The following is a 19,869-nucleotide window of genomic DNA, read 5'->3' on the forward strand; positions in this document are numbered from 1 at the left end:
AGTAGACTTAATAGACACTGGGCACCGTTGTGTCTGAGATTTGTCAAACTGGGGTTCACTAGCTGAACATGTTTTGTCACCAGCTGGGGGATGTTAAAGCACTACCAGAAACACTAGTGAATCACAAAGGGCAAACCACTTTGTTTGTGTGTGTGTGTGTGTGTGTGTGTGTGTGTGTGTGTGTGTGTGTGTGTGTGTGTGTGTGTGTGTGTGTGTGTGTGTGTGTGTGTGTGTGTGTGTGTGTGTGTGTGTGTGTGTGTCTGTCTGTCTGTCTGTCTGTGTCTGTGTGTGTGTGAGAGAGAGGAGGAAAAACACAAAACCAAACCAAATTGAAAAAGGAGAGAGTGGGAGAGGAGCAGAAGAGATTTGGCACTGCCTCTTGCCTCTGCTGTCGGCCATTAACCCCTTCATTCCCTCTCCTGTTCCTCCTCAGCCCTGTCGCCATTCTGCAAGCCACAGATACGTTGAATCTCGATGTTTGTGAACCAAGAATATGTTGCATAGCAACATTTGTAGATACGTGTCAGGTTATAGCCTAGACCTCTAGCGCTCATGTAAACAATGCCAGTCTGCCATTGAAATAGCACAGTGGAAAGTAAGGGTGTCGAGGTTGCGGGGTGGCGGAGGCCGTAAACAGCCACTGCAGGCCGCGGTTCGAATCCCAGCGTCGACATTTCAAGCGTACAGTAAGTCACATTTAATGTTTTTGTTGTTTAGCCAAATTCTTTTCTTTGTCTAACATTCAAATTAACGTTGCAAAATGCTTTTTCAAATGAACCGCTGTGAGGTGAGAAACACTCCTGTGGTTGAAATGTTCTTAATATGCAAAATGCATTTTTGGTTGGCAAACGTTGAGAGTCAGCGTATCCATGGTAACATGTCGACATTTTATTCTAGCAATGGGGCTGTCCTCTCCCTCTTTCCTCCCTAACCTCCCCCGCCTTGCTTCTCTTCCCTCCCACTCTCACCCCTTTCTCCTCCTGCTTTCCATTCTTCTCCTCCTTCCACTCTCTTCACCTTTCTCCCCCTCCTCATTCCCATTCCCTGCTGTGAGTGGGTGATCAAAGCTCACCGGGGCAATGTGTCACACAGAAAGCTGCCCACAGGCTGGTTCACACACACACACACACACACACACACACACACACACACACACACACACACACACACACACACACACTCACTCACTCACTCTCACATGCACACACACACACACACACACACACACTCACTCTCTCTCACACACACACACTCTCACTCACTCTCTAACACACACGGAAATCATATAAGGGTGATTTCTGGTACAGAACCGGCATACAGTCTGAAAATCTAGCTCCACTCTTCTTTTCAGTTTTTTTTTCTCATTCCAGGCGAGGCACCACAAGTGAAGGCGGGGGGGGGGGGTCCATAATGTTGTATTATGGACACCAATATAAATAAAATACTATGACTTGTTTTTCTATTCTTTTTTCAATTTGCTAATACTCATTTTCAATTTGCTAATACGCTAAATCAGATAAAGAAATCTATATTATTACTCATAAATGAATTGTTACCATTATTATTATTTTTTATTTGGTGTTAGTAACGTCTTCAGTTTCATTTGAATTTTTTCGACAAATTGCAGGTGTTGCTGACATTTCTATTTTTGAATGTTTAGTGAGTGAGCTTGTGCTCTGTGTGACCACTAGCTGAAGTGCAAGGTAAGAGATGGATTCAGATTTGAGATGAACGGGTTGGAGTCTGTATTGAGTGTAGAGAGAGAGTGTGCTGTTCACATCAATCAATGAAGAGTCAGATGGCAAATCTCCTCCATTACATTCCTTTATTTACATCCCCCCATCCTGCTTTTCCATCAACACAATGTCTCTTAGCCCACATCCCCAAAAACACATTAAGAGCAATGGTGAACAACAGAGGACAGTAGGGGACAGTGTCACCGTCACTGCAGTCAGGCACTGAGCATGTGCGGTGACCCCTGGTGATTCCGACTGGCTCTGATGACACTGAGCATGTGCGGTGCCGGTGACCCCCGCTGATTCTGACTGGCTCTGATGACACTGCGCGCTCATTCTTCCTCCTGATAGACGTGCTCTTCTGACTGACAGGCAATCTGCTTTTGCCTGTGGTGCAGCTCTGGTGTTTTCATGGCTGTCTCAACTGTTTAAATATGAGGAGACTGCTGTTTCCACAAAGGGTTAAAAAAACGTCGTGTTTTTGCTTTGTGTATAAATCCAGCCATTGTCCCATTGGTTTACAACTGAATGGAACCAATGGGCGCGTAACGGAAGAGGAGATTTGAGTGCTAACATGTTTTTGGGAAACATGGTTTGCTCCAAACTTCAACACACAATACTGTTCAGGAACTTAAATATGCTACGTGTAGGATTTTCAGATAACGCACTATAATTCTTGTCGGCTCCTGCAAAACATATATATGACCTGTTTCATAAGAAATGGTTTCGTATTTTTTTGCTGGTTTCTAATCTGCAAGAGACTCTTTAATTTCACCGAAAAGTCAACGCAGAATCTGACATAAGATAATGCCATTTAAGATGCTTTTATCCAAAGCGCCTTACAATGAGCGTATACTATTTTAGCATGGTTGCTTTCTTATTTGAGCTATTTGGATCACCAAACCTCAGGAGCCTTTAGAAATTATTGCTAGAATTATAAAGCGCTATCACAATAGATTTGGCAGTGATTTGTCAGAGAAGGAACCCGCACACATAGCATCTTTAAATTTGGGGAAAGGGTTTACGTCATTCTCACACCCAGAAGTTGGGATTCCCAAAACATCCACAGCTAAATCAATTATAGTCTATTTCTTCTGCTTGCTCTTCTCAAGCATATCATTAATAATACTGTAGAAGATTCTCACATTTCACTTTATACGACACAAATGACTGTATCCTAAAGTCATTTTTCTTCAAACAAGTGCACTATCAGGCATAATGTACACGTCAAAATTTATATTTTCTGTGTAACCTTACATAAACTCAACTGGACAACTTTCTTCTCAGTGTCACGTTGGAGATTCAATTATTTCAACGTCACAAATTTTGCGACGTTAAAATAATGACCCTGGATGTGAATGTTTTAGGACGCCCAAATCCATCGAAATCCTCAAGAATAACAACGGGAGCAAATAAAATCAAAATAAAATATAGAAAATAAAGATGAGTGTATACGATATGTGTATATATATATATTTATATATGGCATGGGCTCAGCATAGTATGTACAGTTATTTTTCTTTTTCTGATATTTTTTTAAAAATGCATAGTAACTTTTTAGATCATAAGGTGTAAATAAATAAGAATACTAATAAGCGACTGTCTGCCCGGCCCCTCCTGAGCTTAAATAAATAAACTTCCTTCATTCATGACTTGCATGGCGAGCTGCGAGGACAAAGGAAAACAACAGGATGTGATGTCACAGGGGTGAAAACATCACATGACATGGGTCGAGTTTGTCGTAAAAGCATCGTGAGAGTCCAGGCCTATTTTCTCTGTGTGTGTGTGTGTGTGTGTGTGTGCGTGCACGTGTGTGCGTGCGTGCGTGCGTGTGTGAATCCAGTGAAACATAAACGGTGTGACTGCAGCCTTGTTCTATTCTAAGATGATTTTGACAAATCATGCAGAGATCACTCAACATTTTGACAGCTGTGTGATGTCAGTGTCCCCCTCCTACCTCTCAGGTAACAAACGGGATCTCCCAGAATCCTCTCTGCTCTAGCCGCAAAGAACATTCCGAGATGAGCCAGCGGGGGCGATGATGAGAGCGACGATAGAAATGATGATGGTGATGCAGAAGAAGTAGCATTTTGAAGGGGTACTTTTTTCTGAGGAAAACAGGCTATATCGTATATTTAAATTTGTACAAACATTTAGATCAAAAACATCTCAAGCACCATAGATAATAATATTAACAAATCTTAGCAAAGTGTCGCTATCCATTCTAAAAATGGAACCAGGCAGAGATCCGTGCCTCTTAATTTGGTCATAGTCCTTGTCTTTCTCTAGCTCTCTTACTTTCCCTCATATATTTTTCTATTATTTCTTTACAGTATAATATCTGTAGCTATTGTCCCTTTACAACCTCAGTGTCTTGGGCATTGCCATTTTTAGCCTTTGTATTTTTCAAAGCTGAATCGTTGTCAACTCAGTCTACTGCATCACTAATGTTCATTGCAAGTGCTTCCAAACCAAATTCACTCATTTGTCCCTACAGGAGCATCAAATAACTTAACTATTCATATATTAGTGGGGAGCTCAGCCTTTAACCTGGGTCTTTCTCCCATATAAACAACACACTTAAATCTCTCATTATTCTCATTTCCATGATCCTACTACAACACAGAGTCTCTACATGGTCCCATTGCACTCAAATAGAAAAGAATGGATATCTTATTATAAAACACACGCACATTGACGGATCATTCTGTTTCTTTTAGACTAGAGTAGAACAATACAGATACAAATAACTTGGAAAAACAAGTCAGTCAGTCAGTCAGACAGTACACCAGTCAAGACAGCCAGGCAGGCAGTCAGTCAGTCAGTCTGTCTGTAAGTCAGGCAGTCAGTCTGTCAGTTAGTCAGTCAGTCAGTGGATGTATTTACACAAGAACAGAGAAAAAATCCTTTTCATTCCTATGTCATTTTGTTTCTTGGAACATGGAAAAGCTGTCAGTCTTGTTTTGGGTGCAATAGTGCCCCCAAAGGGTTAAAAGTATACTTTTTTTCCTGTTCCCATGTCATGTCAAGTCAAGGTCAAAAGAACACCACAAGAAACAAGCTTTAGTTTCCCCCCCTCTTCTTCTTCTCTCAAATACTTTGGTGTTCTGGAAAAACCATGTATCTGCAAGTCGGCTTGTCATTAGGCCATTTAACCTTTTTCGCCCATGGATTTGCCTGATTTGAAATTTACTGAAAGCATTTCCAATGACAATTTTGTTACATTTTTGATACAGAGGACTCAGTATTAGTCTCGCACCACTGTACCTAAGCACATGAAACCATAGTAGTATGTTTGGCACATAGGGAAACACATTAAAAGATCAAACTTAATAAAAATGGGTATACACGAAAAGACAAGGTTTTTTCCAAGGACACTGATCTTCTGTGGTTCATTTTGTCACTATGGTAATGCTAGCACCATACAGTATGTATAGCTACACAAACACATCGAGAAAGACAATATTGGTCTTAGTATTGTTGAAGTGTTCACAAGGCACTTATCGTTCACCACCGGATCAGTTTCTTGTTTCTTCTTGTCTTTGTGTCTGTTTCTTTTTAGGTACGCAACAATATCCGGCCATTCTTTTAGTCAGCACTCTGTATTTACAACCAATGGCTCTGAACTAAACTCTAAAAAGTGCTCTTCTCTTCTCTTCCATGCCTTTGTCTGTCACAAAATGTCTTTGTTCCTCTCTCGTCTCTCCTCCTTCTCCGATACATTCTTGGATGTTCGTCTGCTCTAAATCAAAGAGGCATCTATCTTTCCAATTCATCTCTCCAGACCATTTATCTGGAAGCCGAGTGTTGTAACCTCTGGTCATCTGATCATGTTTGATGTTTCATTTCAAACTCCAGACCAATCAGTCAGTCAGTCAGTCAGTTAGTCAGTCAGTCAGTCAGTCAGTCTGTTGGGCCATCAGCCATGTACTGTACCTCTGAATCAAAGAGGTGTCTTCTTTGTCTGTCAGATGGTATTCGATGTCTGTTTTTAAACCCGTTTCAAAAACCTGTGGGCTCATCTCTCTGTTGGCCTGTTGTCTCAGATGTCTCTCGTCCATGTATCCATCCATCTCTCTATCCACTTGTCCTTCTGTCTACTTACATCTGGGGGAGACATCGGGGTGATCAACATTAAGCGGGCTTTACAGAAGTTGTCCCTCCCTCCCTCCCTCCCTCCCTCCTTCCATCCATCCAATAAGGTGGTATTTATTTTGAGGATATTTTCAAAAGGTGTTTTTGATTTATTTGAGTCTGTCCATATCTCCATCTGTCCACTCCCCCATCCCTCCACCTGTCTACCTCCGTCTGGAGGAGACGTCGAAGCAGGTGATCATCATCAGATGGGCTTTGCAGAAGTTAACTCTGGTCTCCAGTTTGTCCGTCACTGTCTCCAGAGCTTCCAAATACTCCAGCGAGTCCACCTCGTAGGCCTGCTGCAGCTCAACTGGACATGGACAGACGGAGAGAGAGGGAGGGAGGGAGAGAAAAACAAAATATTCAACAGATGTGATACCCTCTGCATAGGGAAATACTGCTGTTGACATAATTTAAACACTAACTTAGCTCACTAACTAGCTAACTTAGCACACATGCAGACATGCACGCACGCACGCACACAGACACACACACACACACACAGACACACACACACACACACACACATACAAGAACAAACAGTGGGCTTGCCAATTCCTCAATCATGCCATACTGTAATTGCTGCTTGCAGCATGGCAGTCCTTACTGAATGACAGCTGCACTGGCTACTCACAGCCCCCATCACAGACAGATAGACACACACACACACACACACACACACACACACACACACAGTGTCACACACACACGGACACACACACACAGTCACACACAGCCATAGCCTGATCTGTCATAACCGCACACTTACACTCTGTGGTCCATTTATGCGGCTCCAGCATCAGGTGCTGTTTGGTCCGCTCCAGCTCTTTCTTCAGACCCTGGTACCTGGCTCTGACCTCACTGATGCGCTGCTGACGGTGCTCCAGGAGGCGGAGCTTGGCGCTGACGGACACCACCTCCTGACAGAGAGAGATCAACACAGAGACAGACAGAGATATGGATTTTTAGTTCACCTTTATCCAGGAAGAGAGTTTTGTGGAGGACATTGTCTCTCTTTCAGCAATGGCCCTGCTTCACATACACACCTCATGGCCTCCCAGCATAAGCACATCCCTGTGCAGAGGCTTATGAGAGAGGAAACCACAGAGAGCTGCACCTTTACTCACATGTTTCCCCCCCCAAAAAAGGTGCACATAATGTGTGAAAGCTGAGAGCATGAGAGAGAGACAGACAACCAACGTGGGTTCAAGCATCAGCCAATTTTGAATGGCGACAGCCAGAAGAAAGAGTGTTTTAAAGCCCTGAGAAAACCTGCCTTAAGAAGTCTGACCTGGTGGTTCTGAGAGTTGGCTTGCTGTTCTGCATTATTGAGGCCTTAGTCACTTCTGAGGTCGTCGGTTCGATCCTCGGTCAGTTTTGAATTGCGACAGCCAGAGGAAAGTGATTTAAGGCGCTGAGAAAACCTCTGTTAAGGGCTGTCGCCTGGTGGCACAGAGAGTAGGCTTGCTGCCCAGCAGTATTGAGGCTTCAGACACTTTTGAGGTCGTGGGTTCGAGCCTCGGTCACTTGTGAATGCTGACAGCCAGAGGAAAGTGATTTAAAGCCCTGAGAAAACCTGTCTTAAGAAGTCTCGCCTGGTGGCACAGAGAGTAGGCTTACTGCCCAGCAGTATTGAGGCTCCAGTCACCTTTGAGGTCGTGGGTTCGAGTCTCCATCAGTTTTGCGTGGTCTCTGAAAATTGTTAATGGTAAACATAATAAAAATAACATGTTTTTTTGACAGTGCAGATAATCATAGTTTTGTAATAATAACACAAATTAATTGCTTAATAAAACCTGTGCTAAAACTCTGGTGTCACTCCACATTTACTCTTTAGGCTTTAGGCCAAGGTGTCACAATAGTGTACTGGGAAATCCACCCCCCCCCCACACACAAACACACCAGCTTTATGTTGATTGACAGCTGAAATGTAACATTTTAAAAACCAGACAGGTCAAACCTTTTACAGCGGGATTTTGACCAAACTCTGTTCTCTCTCTCTCTCTCACTGTCTCGCTATGTCTCTCGATCACATGAAAGTGAGGCTTCCTTCAGGTACAATCAGGACGTTCATATATATACTGTATCAGGACGTTCTTCAGCTTGGGTGGTGGTGGTGGTGGTTGCTTAAACCTGTGGTAAAACTCTGGTGTCACTCCACATTTACTCTTTAGGCTTTAGGCTTTAGGCTTTAGGCTTACACACAGGGGCGGATTGTCCCCCCCCCCCTCCAAAGCTCCGTGAAGTAGTCAGCTCGTGAGTGCATGAGGACAGAGACATCGCGACAGATTATTATTATATAAATAGTCGATGTGAATGAGCGAGCAAAAAACACATGCCAGCTCAAACCTGCTCCGTGTGCGACAGCCAACATGTTGCTGGATTGCTGGATTGAAAGGCTCATGGCTCTGATCTGATTTCATGTCTGCTTCGCACAGATTCAAAAAACACAGGATAATAAGATGTAAATATCCCTTGTGCAAGCACTTACTAGAGAGTCTTTTGATGGTATCTGCAACACTGAAGTGGCTAATGATGGAATTTGACACAGAGGGGCGAGGGTTAAAAGAGTCATTGGAGTCATCAGGTGGTAACCCCCCTTCACCGGCGTTTCGACGACAAAACCACTACACCTCTAGAGGGCTCGTCGGCAACACCTGGCGTCCCAGGTGTGCCCTCCTCTGCTTTCAACCCTCCCCTCTGTGTCGTCTCCCACAGTTTATCAGCAGCACCGGGCAACAGCCTCCGTGCCAACTCCAACTCCTCCATGACAGTGGTATTGGATTGGTATCTGGATCTGGTTGCGTTCATGTCTTTGATTTAACGTGTACACAGCGTTTGTGAAGATTCAATGGCAGAACCGCAAATTCCAAGTAGCGTCAAGTCAGGCAGTGTCTCTCGATCACATGAAAGTGAGGCTTCCTTCAGGTACAATCAGGACGTTCAGCTTGGGTGGTGGTGGTGGTTGCTTAAACCTGTGCTAAAACTCTGGTGTCACTCCACATTTACTCTTTAGGCTTTAGGGCAAGGTGTCACAATAGTCAATAGTCTAGTCTGATTTCTACACACTGTGTTCACACTGACAATAACACAGAGCATAAAGAGTGAGACAGGTGGGATTTGAACCAGTGAGCTGAGCTAGAGTCAGGGAGTGACTAGCCTCCTTCATCAGCTTATTTCTATCAGTGTTCAAACTACTGATGATGATGATAAAGAAGTATCACTGCTGCAGCATATAATATGAACACCTATTAAGCCATTGCATGAGGCTGGGATTGAACCAACAACCTTTGCACATCACACAACATCCACATGTCTATCTGAGTGAGATATAGCCCACTTCCTCTTGAAATGTTTTCATATTGTAGCTTTAAACCTTGATCTGTGACTGTTGAATTAGGTCTGACATGAAGGAGATAAGAGAGGAATATGAGCGTGTGATTTGAAAAAGAAAGTTGCGCTTCACAATTAGGATTTTCGGACTTAAGAGCCTCAAAATCTTCAGGAAAGTATCCTGCAGTATTTGATATGTCACCTGGACCAGATCTTTCCAGGTACGAAATCGTCTGGGATCCGGTAGATCTGGATGCTGATTGATCTGTATGAGGCCACCAAACAGGTTTCCTCAAGTCAGGGAGTGGATCATGCTTGTGTGGTGAACAACAGGTCATTGTTCAGAGGGCACAACGAGAAAAGTTTTGTTCAATCTGTGAGTTTCTCTCAGCTGTTTTTACTCTGATGGTTTTGGCTCCAGTTTGGATCTCCTTATCGGTTTCTCATCTTGGTGCTGATTCCTTTGATCCATGTCCACTGCCAAGGCTACTGTACTGTCTATAAGAGAAAAGAAGGAGCAGGCCAGCACGCCAAAATGTCCTTTCACAAATGTATAAGTCACCTGAGATGGCCAGGTGACCCCTAGTGGAACTCTTGTTGTGAGTGTGCTTGCATTCGGTGAGTTTGGACGCAATACTGTACTGTCTACTACACACATTCACACCTCATGGTCTCTTAGCATAAGCACAGCCCTGTACTGTCTAAACACATTCACACCTCATGGTCTCACAGCATAAGCACAGCCCTGTGTTGTCTACACACACATTCACACCTCATGGTCTCACAGCATAAGCACAGCCCTGTACTGTCTACACACACATTCACACCTCATGGTCTCTCAGCATAAGCACAGCCCTGTACTGTCTACACACACATTCACACCTCATGGTCTCTCAGCATAAGCACAGCCCTGTACTGTCGGCCACTGAGCCGCTCCACCAGAGCAGCTGGGGGTTAAGTGGAAAATCTATATTTCATGTTCTTCCCCCTCCTCCCTCTTTCCACTCCCTCTCTGGATAAATAAAGCTTTTATACAACCTGGAACCTCAGCGATCCGCTCCACGCTTTCATTTGGACCAATTTAGTGAGTTTGAGGACGAGTATGGTACACTGTAAAACCTTTAGTGAGTTTGAGGACGAGTATGGTACACTGTAAAACCGTGGGAATTAGTGTTGTCTCCTGGTTTGTAAATGGATGCTTTAAAAGCAGCAGAGAGGGTGGGAATGAATCTCCTCATAAAGAAGTCTCACGGGGGGGAAGCCTATAGCATGTGGAGCTAATGACTGTTACAGTAATGATTCATTCATTCATTTCATGCTGCTAATTCATTGTGTGGAAATCCTTCGTGTTGCCGACTTAATATTGAAAACATGAATTTGTACGGTACCATTCATCTGAGGATTTAGGCTGTCCTCAGCTCAACTCAATCCCTTTTCCACTTGGACTATTATACTGTAGCTGACATGCTGCCAATTTAAAATCATCTCTCTCTCCACTCTCCCTCTTTCCATCCTCCTCTTCTTGTTCTCCCCTTTAATATTCTATCTGACCACAGAGCTCTATCATGCCCCACACTTCTAATTCAATAAGCTCATTTGGCATCAAATGGAAGATTCCTCCTGCCCTCTTGTTCCCTTGTTTCTGCCTCTCCCTCTCTCTCTCTCTCTCTCTCTCTCTCCATCTCTCTCTCTCTCTCTCTCTCTCTCCCTCTCTCTCTCTCTCTCTCTCTCTTCACCCTCTTTGATTCTCTCGTTTCATCCACTCCTCATCCTTCCTTACCCCACTGACACACACGTCCTCCCTCCTTCCCTTAACCACTTTCCTTATTTCTTCATTCTCTTTGTCTCCTCCTTCCTTGCTGTTATCTCTCTCTCCTTTGCTAGCTGTCTCTTTACCCGCATCCCCTCCCTTTGGCCCTATTTGGACAGGGTGTCTTTTGCAGGGGGAGGTACTGTAGGGTAATGTGCAGTCATCATATGGAGCGTATCTGTCATGTTAGTCCTCCTATCCGTATCTGCACCAGGAGAGATTCCAGCCTCTTTTTTCCTCCTGCAAAGCCCAGTAAAAATATCCCAATGCAGGGCCGTGGGCCAAAAATAAATGTTGATGAAATTACATTACATTAAAATGTATTATATTTGATAGACATTTACATTTACATTCTAAATATAAAATAACATTTAAAAATAATAAAAACATTATTGGGTTCCTACGCAAGTATGGAAAAGTAGTGAGTATTTTCCAGGTCTGAAAAAGTATGCTAATTGCTCAATTCTGGGTTGGCCTACAAAAAGACATCATCCCTGCGGTACTCTCTCTCTCCTGCCCTTTGACCCCATTCCCTTCCTCTCCCCTTCCTTCCTCGCACACTTCACCCTCTGTCACCTTGTTTCCTTCCCTCTCTCCTTCTCCCTTGCTCCCTCTCACCTTGCTCCCTCCCTTCTCCCTCCTCCTCTGCAGTCGCTCCACATCGTCGATCTCGTACACCTTGATCTCGAAGGCTTCTGTGGTTGCCGTGGCGGTCCGGGGGTTAGGGGGAGCCTGGGGCCCCAGTGGCCCGTCCACCCAGCATGCACCTGGGCTGGAGGAAGAGGACGAGGAGGAGGTGACGGATGGTTTGGAGGAGCGGTGAGGAGGAGAGGAAGTGGAGGAGTCCAGGGTCAAGGCGGGGATCAGGCGACGCCGCTGGAGGCCTGAGAGAACAAAGAAGAAACAGAAGGATGAGAGGCGACATCCTTACATCCAAACGACTGTAGAGTATCTGAGTATCATCGTGTCTCTCACAGAAGGCTTCCCTGACCTCTGACCTGTAGAAAAACTTTGAAACAGTATAAGGGTGCTTTCACACTGGCGCCTCGGTACCGTTCCCGAGCACACTTGTCCCCAAATTGACCCCAGTTTCGGAACATTTGACGAGTGTGAACGTTGCGTTCCGTTCCGTTCCGCGCCCTGGCGCGCAACAGGGAACCGTGACAGGATCCACTTGAAAAGGTGGTCTGGGGAGCGCTTTGGCGTGCCCGGGGCACGGAACGCTTGCGAGTGTGAAAGCCAACCGTTTCGAACCACATAGACAACACACGGGCAACGATAAACTCCAGGCATAGTTGATGACGCAAGTGCACTCTGTTCCGTTTCCGAGCGCGCAAGAAATGTTGTAATGTGAAAGCTGACCAGAGAGGGGGAGGGGGAGGGGGGGGGGGCAATCGTGGCAATCGTTCCCGAGTGAGAAAGCACCCTAAGACTCTACAGTCTGTATTCCTACATTTTTTTCAGTATTGCAGCAGTTGATATGGAGTGTATGAGTCCTGCAGTCTTTAAAAGGTTATTATTTGTTTTGTATCAGCAGGGAAAATCTATTTTTAAATGACCAGAGGGAGGCAGCACACCATGCATATGCTTTAGCCGTTCAAGCGTGATTCTCAATTGGTTTTGATTGCAACAGATAATAAACACAGCCTATAGATATATACAGTATAACTATAACACAATATATGACATCATGAATCAGAACATTTATGCCTTTATAGAGCTCAACAGTCACGTGAGATTTCTTGCCCTTCATTTTCTCCATAGACGTTTCAAAAAACCTTATATAGCGAGTTTTAAGGCTGGAACCAAGCCAACACGTGACCTACTAAATCGTGAGTGAACATAAAACATTTCACTTGGAGCAAAAAAATAAATAAAAATAAAGATGGGGGGGGGGAATCATGTGCTTGGTTCCAGCCTTAAAACTAATTATATGAAGAATTTTCAAAATGTCTATGGAGAAAATGAATGAGAAACTCACTTCCGGGGCAAGAGATGTCACGTGACTGTTGAGCTCTAGATTCTCTTTCTATTCCATTTCTCTTGAACATAAGGAAACACATGAGCCAAGGTGGGCCCAGTGAAAAGGATGGCCCTGACATTGTGGGCAGTGTTAGCGCTGCTATGCTCTCTATAACCATGGATATACACAGGACCACACCTAATGTGTGCTACATGTGAGTGAGCTCAATCAAAAAGTAAGGAAGATGGTTGCCTAGGCGGTCTAACGGTTTCGAGAGAGGAGATCAACCCATCACTGAAATGTCAGTGTGGGATTGCCTTAACAGCCAATGCATCCATCTACAGCTTACAGCTCTCTCTGGACAACAGAGGCAGAAAGCATCTTACAGAGGAATCAGAGATAAGACAGCGGGATCCTGTGAGGTAGGGATGAGTGAAGAGAGAGAGAGAGAGAGAGAGATCATAGGTGCAGAGAGAGAGAGAGAGAGAGAGAGATCATAGGTGCAGAGAGAGAGAGAGAGAGAGAGAGATCATAGGTGCAGAGAGAGAGAGAGAGAGAGAGAGAGATCATAGGTGCAGAGAGAGAGAGAGAGAGAGAGAGAGATCATAGGTGCAGAGAGAGAGAGAGCAAGAGAGAGAGAGAAAGAGAGAGAGATGAATCACTGGAGAGAGATAGGAAGGAGAGGAGAGAAGAAAGAGTGAGAAAGCAGAAGAGGAAAGAGAAACAGATGAGGAGGAGGAGAGAGAGAAAGTGTTTTGACGCTGTTTTGACGCTGTTCACACGGCGTAGAGATAAGGGCAGCAGGTCACTCTCCTAATCTGCCCACTGCACCGGAAAGAACACACACACACACACACACACACACACACACACACACACACGCACACACACACACACGTGCACATGTATGGTCACAGCATTTGCATAGAAATTGGCAGCCGTGTCGAACGGAATGTGCGTTATCAGATTCACAATGAACCGAGAGATAACGGATGTGTGTGTGTGTGTGTGGTGTGTGTGTGTGTGTGTGTGTGTGTGTGTGCGTGTGTGTGCATGTGTGTGTGTGTGTGTGTGTGTGTGTGTGAGAGAGAGAGAGAGAGATGATTTTAATATGGCTGCAGCCGTCCTGGTCTCAGTGCAGCACAGAAAGGTCAAGCAGACACATTCAGCCATTTGTATTTCATTACACAGTAGAAAGGGGGGAGCGCGGGGGGGGGGAGTAGCTAGGGAGGGTAGGAGGTGGTGGTGGGGGAGGAGAGAGACATGGAGAAATGGGGGAGAGAAAGGTGAGAGAGGGTTGGGGAGAAAGAAAGATGAAGAGAGATAGAGATGGAGGGGGAGAGCTGGAAAGCAAAAAGAGAAAGCAAATAAAATCCAATCGAATAAAAAACAAGTTGACAAAAAAGACTCAGCTGGAGATGTGATGAACATTTTGATGGTGCAAACGTCTTCACATGTCTTCCCTATTTCTCCCTTGTACCCATTGTTAATATCTGTTCTCCCTCCCTCCCTCCTTTGAGTCTTTGTGTCTTCTTATGACCATTTGATGCTGGATGGTCTCTTTTATCCACAGATTCAGTCTTGTTTGAAGGCAAATGAGAGAAAATCCATCTATATGAGCACATCTGGGCTTCTTTGTAATGTAACACAGTGTGCTAAGCCTCTATGAGATCAGATTCAGCTCCCACTCGTGTTGCATGATCAGATCAGACTGAGGTAGTGGATTCATGTGTTGCATGATACGATCAGACTGAGGTAGTGGATTCATGTGTTGCATCATAGACAGATTATGACTTCACGGGCCCCTGGGCCGGGCCCCCTCACGGGCCCCCCCTCACAGCACAAAAAAAAAAAAAAAAAAAAAAAAAATTGCCCCGACTTTTTTTTAATCCAGAATGCAACTCGGGCAAGTTATCAGATATCTGCACTGATTGCAAAGGGTGGACAAGCTTTTTCATGTGGTGACTTTGTGAAACAGTGTCTGAATGTGGCTGCGGATATACTGTGTTCACTCCTGAGATTGCATCCCTGCAAATTGTCATGGCAAATTGTTTACAAAAGATGGACATTAAAGCTGATTTTCAAAGTACCTTGAGGATTTTTCAAGTTGTGAATTAAGTCAAATTTCTCTCTTGATTACAAAGGTGGAAAATACAACTGTTTTTAACTGGGTGTTTACTGATTAAATGTTTAAGCTCCCCACAAATGCAGATGTTTTTTTAAATATATATAACCAATTGCAAATTATTACATTTATTACATATTATTATTATATTGAAATGTTATTTTAGATTTAGAATGTTAATTTTCTATAAAACACAATGCATTTTAATGTAATTCCACAACGTTTATTTTTGGCCCTCGGCCCTCCACCCAGATTGAGTTTTGGCCCTTCATGGGAAAGAATTTGGGCACCCCTGAGCTAGAGTCTCTTCGCAGGCCGCCCGCGAAGTGAGCTCAGGGGCCCATAAGCTAGAGTCTCAGCTGCGAAGTGAGCTCAGGGGCCCATAAGCTAGAGTCTCAGCTGCGAAGTGAGCTCAGGGGGCCCATAAACTAGAGTCTCAGCTGCGAAGTGAGCTCAGGGGGGCCATAAGCTAGAGTCTCAGCTGCGAAGTGAGCTCAGGGGCCCCATCAGTTAGAGTGGCGATCCTCAAAGTCCGGACTCCGGTCCGCATCCGGACCGAGACGCCGTCCTATCCGGACCGAGCCCTATAACCTACAAATCATTGATAACTTACATTTTCACGGAGCGTTTCTATTTTAACCGGCACATGCTTTTCTAGTCTTTACGGTAATACTGGTTCATCTGCCAGGAAGCTCACAGACCAATGAATGCGCTGTAAATCATCGCACATGATGCTACTCGGCCAATCAAAGCGAATCGTTTCTCCCTGTCGTTTCCTAGTGCTGCTGTGAGACACACGGACGGAGGGGATGCGAGACAGAAGTTTAATTTCACATGGCGTGGTCAAAACAAACGACTCTTACATGTCTATTCATTGTTCTTACGGGCAGTTCAAAACCAGTATGTCTCGGTTAAAGTGCGATCCGATCCTGACCTGTCTATGGAAGCGCCACACATGATAGAGCAAACACACGTACACACACACACACACACACACACACCAGCGCACACACACATTCACTTGCCCGACGGCATGAGAAGTTTGCATTGGGAACGCTCGACAGACAGACAGACAGACAGACACAGACAGAGGGGGCAGATGGATAGATAGATATATGGATGGATGGATGGATGGATAGATAGATAGATAGATAGATAGATAGATAGATAGATAGATAGATAGATAGATAGATAGATAGATAGATAGATAGATAGATAGATAGACAGACAGATAGATAGATAGATAGATAGATAGATAGATAGATAGATAGATAGATAGATAGATAGATAGATAGATAGATAGATAGATAGATAGCTCACTTCTCTAAAGAGAAAAGGTGGAGCTGGAAGTTTGTTGTCTTGATTTAACAGTCAGTTGTATACAGACATTGTACCATTAGGCTACTTCAGTCATTGAGTTCAATGGCACTGAATCATAATGCAAGCTACGTTACAATGTTCCGGACCTTTGCTTAAGGAAATGTTATCGAACTGGACCTCTTTGAATTTTAATTGAGTGCCCCTGAGTTAGAGTCTCTTCGCAGGCCGCCTGTGGCGGCCTGCGAAGAGACTCTAGCTCATGGGCCCCCTGAGCTCTCAGGCCCCTGGGCCTGTGCCCGGTATGCCCGTTCAGTAATACAGCCCTGTGTTGCATGATACGATCAGACTGAGGTAGTGGATTCATGTGTTGCATGATACGATCAGACTGAGATAGTGGATTCATGTGTTGCATGATACGATCAGACTGAGATAGTGGATTCATGTGTTGCATGATACGATCAGACTGAGGTAGTGGATTCATGTGTTGCATGATACGATCAGACTGAGGTAGTGGATTCATGTGTTGCATGATACGATCAGACTGAGGTAGTAGATTCATGTGTTGCATGATCAGATCAGACTGAGGTAGTGGTTTCATGTGTTGCATGATACAATCAGACTGAGATAGTGGATTCATGTGTTGCATGATACGATCAGACTGAGGTAGTAGATTCATGTGTTGCATGATCAGATCAGACTGAGGTAGTGGATTCATGTGTTGCATGATACGATCAGACTGAGGTAGTAGATTCATGTGTTGCATGATACGATCAGACTGAGGTAGTAGATTCATGTGTTGCATGATCAGATCAGACTGAGGTAGTGGTTTCATGTGTTGCATGATACAATCAGACTGAGATAGTGGATTCATGTGTTGCATGATACGATCAGACTGAGGTAGTAGATTCATGTGTTGCATGATCAGATCAGACTGAGGTAGTGGATTCATGTGTTGCATGATACGATCAGACTGAGGTAGTGGTTTCATGTGTTGCATGATACGATCAGACTGAGGTAGTGATTTCAGGGTGTCTCAGCTGCTTCTGTATCTGCATGGCCATTTGCAGTGCGCATGCATTCACGCAGATTTCACTCACTCACCAAAATCTTTTTTATACAGTTTAAATATAGTTAATAGTTTATATATAGAATTATAATGCATTGAATCATTGGCCCCCTAAAATAATCTCGCGGCCCCCTGGGGGTCCCGACCCGCAGGTTGAGAAGCCCTGCCTTAAGGTACTGTAGCAGGTAAAAGAGCTGAAAACAGAGTCAGTCGTCTGGCAGGGAGTCAGGCTACATCCTCATTCTGTATTCACTCTATACAGATGGATGGAGAGGGTTTTCTCATTGACATCAGCATTCACCCACACAGCGCGAAGAGCTGCTTCTCTCCATTCTGATTTTATGCACATATCCATCATCGTGGCTAAGCGCTATAGTGTAATTTGCCTGGCACATTAGCTGGCTGTATGGTGCTGTGGTGTACTGTATATTCATTATGGCCGACACCAGCAGATTCCCTTTACCATTTCACAGCTGGGTGCTCAGGGTCACCTTTCCTACCTGGCTCCTTCCACTCTACCACAGCCTGCTGTTTCTTACCTCCCTTTCACCATAGCGTCTCTATGATGTCCTCTCTGATGGCTTCCCTCACAGTAGCCTGGGTAAACCCCGTGACCCACCTCTATGTACGATCAGTGTTGTCGGAGACAAGAAAACTTGAAATCTTCCGTATTATCAGTTGAACCAATATGAAAAAATAAAGAGTGTAATAATGACATGGGAGTGACCTGTGTTGCTCCGGCTCTTCTTGCTGCTCTTGGAGCTGCGTCTGGACGAGGTGGTGGCCGAGCTGTGTTCACTGAGGGAGTCCTGGGCGGACGACGTGCTGCCCGTGTTCTCACTGCTGTCTCTCAGCATGCTCTCATAGCCGCTGCTGCCGCCACTGTGGTAGAACAGGGCCGTCTTGCCCATGGCCGGGGGCAGCTCGCCACTCAGCACGCTGCTGTTAGAGAGGCAGGATGAGACCGCGTTTAAACGTACATTCTGAGACTAAAATGCTCTAAGCCAGAGGTTTCCCAAATGTTTTTCAGCCAAGGACCCCTTACAAGATAGAAAATATACCGGGGACCCCCTCATTCTGATTTGTGATTTTGGGCTAAGCTTAATTAATCCACGGTAATGTGCTTGACTTCTAGATTGATAGGTTTGTTAGATTAGAATGTAATCCATGAACCATTTTTAGATTTAAAACATATTTTCGTTGAACTAAAGCTTTTGCCAAAAAAAAATATTTTTTATTTTTATTTTCCTGAAAACTTTTCGCGGACCCCCTGGCAAAGTGCCACGGACCCCTGGGGGTCCCCGGACCCCCATTTGAAAACCACTGCTCTAAGCAGCACCAAAAGTACATTGGTTTATCACACTGACTCATAATAGGATACAATAGTCAGACCAACTCACTTTGCTGTTGCAAGTCCAGACAAACATTTTACAGTTCTCAATAATGAACTTCCATGAATGTTATCTGTTATCTATAATAATCTGTTATCTATAATCTTACCTGTTATCGCTGGCGTGGCCACTGCTGCAGCGATGTGGCTTTCTGGGAGCTGTGATCTTACTGTAGGGAGAGGGCAGGGTCTGGACCCCTGCTGGCTTCTCCTCTCCCAGGGAGCTTCCTCCTCCACTTGCCCCTCCACCTCCTCCTCCACCACCACCACCTGTAGCTCCACCACCCCCTGCAGCTCCACCACCCCCTGCAGCTCCACCACCTCCTGCAGCTCCAGATCCTCCTCCACTGAGAGAAGAAACCAAAGAGGGGTCCAGCAGAATCATTACATTAAGAGCAGCAAATATAAGGACCATCCTAATAAAACAGGTTGCACAAAAGAGTTGCACTTGATATGATTCAGTTTGTACAAGAAGGTCAGCGAAATACCAAAAATGTAAGAAAAAGGGGGGGGGGGGGCAGCAGCCTCTTCCAGTGACTTACCTTGCCCCTCCTACTCCTCTCTCCTCCCCAGGTTCGGTGCCTCCTCCCTGGGCATGGCCCCTGGAGCGAGAGCCTGCACTGCCCTGGAGGAGCTCAGAGATTCGACCGTTGACGGCACGGAGAGGCAGCTTGGCGGACAAGCTTCCCCCCCGGCTGCGGCTCAGAGACTGGGTGGACCAGGAGCCAGGGGAAGGACCCTGCTGCTGCTGTTGCTGCTGCTGCTGCTGCTGCTGCGGGCCCTGGACTGAGCTCTGCGACTGGGAACGGAGAAAGGCAGGATGAGATGGATGGCAGGATGAATGACCGGATAGACTGAGCACCCCCACTCCTGGTACTGAGATCAGGGCAATACTCAAATGAACAAGGAATTAAAACTGATCACATAGGTAGAGTTTCGTCTGGTGAGTCATGATGTTTAAATGGGTGAAGTTTAGTAAGTGTGAAGAA

At 45.0% G+C, this 19,869-nt stretch overlaps 1 protein-coding gene across 1 annotated transcript in view; it reads right to left on the reverse strand.

Annotated features, from left to right (window-relative positions):
* Positions 1-6,034: 6,034 nt before the first annotated feature.
* The window catches only part of kif26ba (kinesin family member 26Ba), a gene marked incomplete at both ends in the record, with an annotated part of 135,376 nt that continues 121,541 nt past the window's right edge, over positions 6,035-19,869 (reverse strand). The window contains 6 exon segments of the mRNA XM_083650621.1: positions 6,035-6,183; positions 6,643-6,793; positions 11,635-11,900; positions 18,218-18,432; positions 18,991-19,148; positions 19,437-19,679. Coding sequence (XP_083506747.1) covers positions 6,035-6,183; positions 6,643-6,793; positions 11,635-11,900; positions 18,218-18,432; positions 18,991-19,148; positions 19,437-19,679 — 1,182 coding nt within the window.

This window comes from Poromitra crassiceps (genome assembly GCF_964638095.1).
Source record: "Poromitra crassiceps genome assembly, chromosome: 14".
Lineage (NCBI taxonomy): Eukaryota > Metazoa > Chordata > Actinopteri > Beryciformes > Melamphaidae > Poromitra > Poromitra crassiceps.